Below are 3,532 nucleotides of genomic sequence, written 5' to 3' on the forward strand. Positions count from 1 at the left end.
CCATCACAGAACAAATTCACTTTCCCAATGAACAATGTCATGCAAATTGGTCACTTTACATTATTGCTCTCAAAACCAATAAAAATGTTTACAATTTGCACACGTTTTTTAGGACCACTGAGATAAGTAATAATATTATGTTGAGCTGTAATGTGAATAAGTGCATGTTATTATGTGTATCATTTAAAATAATTTTTTAAATATTTAATTGTCACAGTATTAAACCATATTTGGAGATGCAGAAATAATGCTTTATCAATGTGATAATAAGAAAGGGTATAATGGTAGATTATCGCTTCTCAACCATTGGAAGAAATAAAAACATAAAATGAAATATGAATTCAATGTTATTTATTTAAATTTGTATTAGGATGTAGTACCATTGTTCTTAGTAGCTTAAATATTTGTAACATTATTTACGAAAAATTTGCACAAATATGCAAATAATAATATGTAAATATTATTTGCTATCTTTTGTACTTTTTAAACTGTTCTATTGAACCAATCTTACCGCAAATACCAATACTCAGTGACCATTGCTATTGGATGGGACCTCCATGTCTTCATCCTCTTCTGAAAAAAACATAAATTGATTTTTAAAAAAACCTTTGCAATCTATCTGAGGCTCATCATATGTATCATCAACATATGATGAGCACAAAAGGACAAAAAAAAACAGAAAAAAAACATTGAAACTACATATGTATTAATAACTGTCCCAGTAAATTGAAAAAATAATTAAATTTACTGTTTTGTTAGTTCGGTGGAACACTGGTGTGTACAAGATAGAGTTTATTCTAAATAGGCAACGACACTTAATGTAATGGTAGGTACATAAGAGGTCATCACTTTGAGGGACCAACTCAAAATTTAAGATAATGAAGGTTGACATATTACCTGAGGGATTTTAACCAGCGATTCCCGAGCATATTTGGAGTAAAAATCTAGATGTCATTTTGCTGTCTGATGATACATTTTTTTATTAAAAATTAATTCCTTCACACATTGCAACTTGGTACAGTCTAGCGGGTCAAGTGATATGCACTCTGTCTCGTTCCAGCAGCACCGTAACAGAGGAGAGAGTAATGCTGTCAGTGGCGACGTGTGAATGAAACATATTATTTTTGTTTTTAGTTGAAAAAAAATCACCGGACAGAAAAATGAAATTAATGTTTTTTACTCCAAATATGCTCAGAAATCGCTGGTTAAAATCCTTAGGGTAGGTGCTGTTATAGCTTGTATAGAATAAAGGATTGGTTGGTTGTTGGCTGACCTCTCTCTCCGCCAGCCGGGGGCGGTGCGGAGGGGATGGTTGTGGCGGGCTTCTGCCCCGGGATCTGCCCGGCCTGCAGCATCCTTGTCAGCCGTTCCACCTCGGCCAGAGAAGAGGCATTCTTGATGGCATCCCGGATCTTGTGTATTTCTTGCGGGGTTGCAACTGAAAATTTACGACAATTAATTGTTAGTGTTCTATAATCAGACCAACGCAAGACTATGTAGGTCCCAAGGACTGCAACAGAATGAATGCTAGATGACAGGACATTAAGTGAAAGCGACCCTTAAGCAGGCTGCATGGAAGGGGGTTGGAGCAGGGTGGGAAAACCTAGGAACTGGATGCTAATGGCAATGGACAGGAGCCAAAGGAGAGCATTTGTGGAGGAAGCCAAATCCCTGCGATATAGATTTGTGTTGATGAGTGCTCTATAAATTAGTCCATCATTTTATACGACCCGGGTTGATCACTACCTACTGGTAAAAAGTAGCCAATCTTTGATCATTCGCTTACTTATATGTTCAAATATCCTCCATAAATGGCTGCTTGCACACATTTTTTTGTTTATATTTTTTCACTTAAATTCCGCATTTTTTGTGCTTACTGCATTGCACTATCTACTGATGAAGAATCTAATTACATAACTACTTGGCATTGTGCACATATTACAATAAAGTGGTTATATATAGGCAGTGCCGGCCATGTGCAGGTGCAATTGGAGCAGTTTGCTCTGCACGCCGACTTGCCAAGGCGCTGATAAAACTTAACACTTAACACAGCGACCTGGAGGTTTTTAATAGAATATAGGTTCCTATACCATAATCATACAAAGAAAATGTAAATGTTGGTTAAAAGATAGAATAATTACCAGATGCTTTAGGTGTATCTGCAATATGAGCACCGGGAACAAAAGTCTTGGCCTTCTTCGCAATATCCTTTTGAAGTTCCTTTCCTTTTTTACTTTTGAACAGATGATTGGCTTCTTCTCGCTCTTTTTGTTTAATTTTCCTGAAGTCTAATAAACGCAGCTCAGGGAATTTAAATGCCACATATAATCTGTTAAGAACAAATCATTCAAAATTATTTGTTGAAAAAATACACCAGGGGCACACTTAACTAATCTGTACATTATCACTGGCTCAACTGATAGCAAGATAAAGTTGAATGTTTTTATATCAATATTTCAATAATAGGGTGATTAATTACCTGTAGTGCTGTTTGTAAGATACGGGATTCTGGAGAAGCGAAAGTGTTTGCAGTTTAGGTAGAGATAACAGAGGATCTAAATCTCCCAATTCTTGCATCTGATTTCCTGTCAATATCAAGGTGTCGATATTTGGAATGTATTGCTCCAAACCTTCTCCTATTCTCCTAAAATAAAAATAATATTATATTACGAGAGACGACCAAAGCAGAACAGAAAACAACAATTGAGAAATGATGCGAAAATAGCTTACACAATTCGATTATTGTTGAGCAACAGGCACTTGAGTCTGTTGAGTAACGGAAATCCATCTAGTTTCCTTATATCGTTATCCGACAAATCGATTGCATCAAACTGATCAGAAGTCGCCCCCATGTTTTCTATTTGAGGTATTTTGTATCCTAAAACAAACCAAAAAAAATAAATAAGGACACAACTAGTATTTAAGATTTACATGTTCTTTCATAACCTAACTCGATCTCACCTCGCAGGTCAAGTTCCCTATCTCTGCAGGGATTTATGTACTGCTTCGACTGATGAATAATTTCAGGAGTTAGTTTAACCATCGTATCTTATAGCAAGAAGCTATAAATTGAATAATTAAAGATCCAAAATAAAATGCCGCAAATAAGACTAACTGTCACAGACAACAAAACAACCATAAAACAACGCACAAAAGAGCATAGATTGGCATAGATATACCCATGATAGACCATAGAGGTGAGGCGTATTTATCGTACCCAGTAAAAGTACCGGGTATTTTCATGCGATACTTTGTACTTGTGACAAATCTCCAAAATACCTGGTTCCAAAATACCCGCAAGTATTTTATAATGGGACTAAATATTTTTAATAGGTACTTTTACTATGGCTGGGCCACTTGTGACTTTCGTAAATTTTTGATAAGTCTCTCACAGGAGCGCTTACATATGCATCCAACTAATCGTAAGTAATGCTCACGGAAATTTTTTAGAAGTTTCATTCACGAACTTCTCACGGAGACCGCTACACCAGTAATTCTATTGTAAGATGGCTTTCTGAGAACAACGCGTTGC

At 36.1% G+C, this 3,532-nt stretch overlaps 1 protein-coding gene across 1 annotated transcript; it reads right to left on the reverse strand.

Moving 5' to 3' along the window:
• Nucleotides 1-317: 317 nt before the first annotated feature.
• On the reverse strand, nucleotides 318-3,130 carry U2A (small nuclear ribonucleoprotein polypeptide A'-like U2A). Its single transcript, XM_089636711.1, has 6 exons — nucleotides 2,962-3,130; nucleotides 2,731-2,878; nucleotides 2,480-2,644; nucleotides 2,142-2,329; nucleotides 1,274-1,438; nucleotides 318-573 (listed from the first exon to the last, which is right to left on the reverse strand). Exons 1-6 carry the CDS (start codon nucleotides 3,041-3,043, stop codon nucleotides 527-529), a joined length of 795 nt encoding a protein of 264 aa, XP_089492837.1. The 5' UTR covers nucleotides 3,044-3,130; the 3' UTR covers nucleotides 318-526.
• Between the last annotated feature and the right edge of the window lie 402 nt (nucleotides 3,131-3,532).

The sequence above is a fragment of the Hesperophylax consimilis genome, chromosome 1, assembly GCF_061612785.1.
Source record: "Hesperophylax consimilis isolate HC1 chromosome 1, BYU_Hcon_1.0, whole genome shotgun sequence".
NCBI lineage: Eukaryota > Metazoa > Arthropoda > Insecta > Trichoptera > Limnephilidae > Hesperophylax > Hesperophylax consimilis.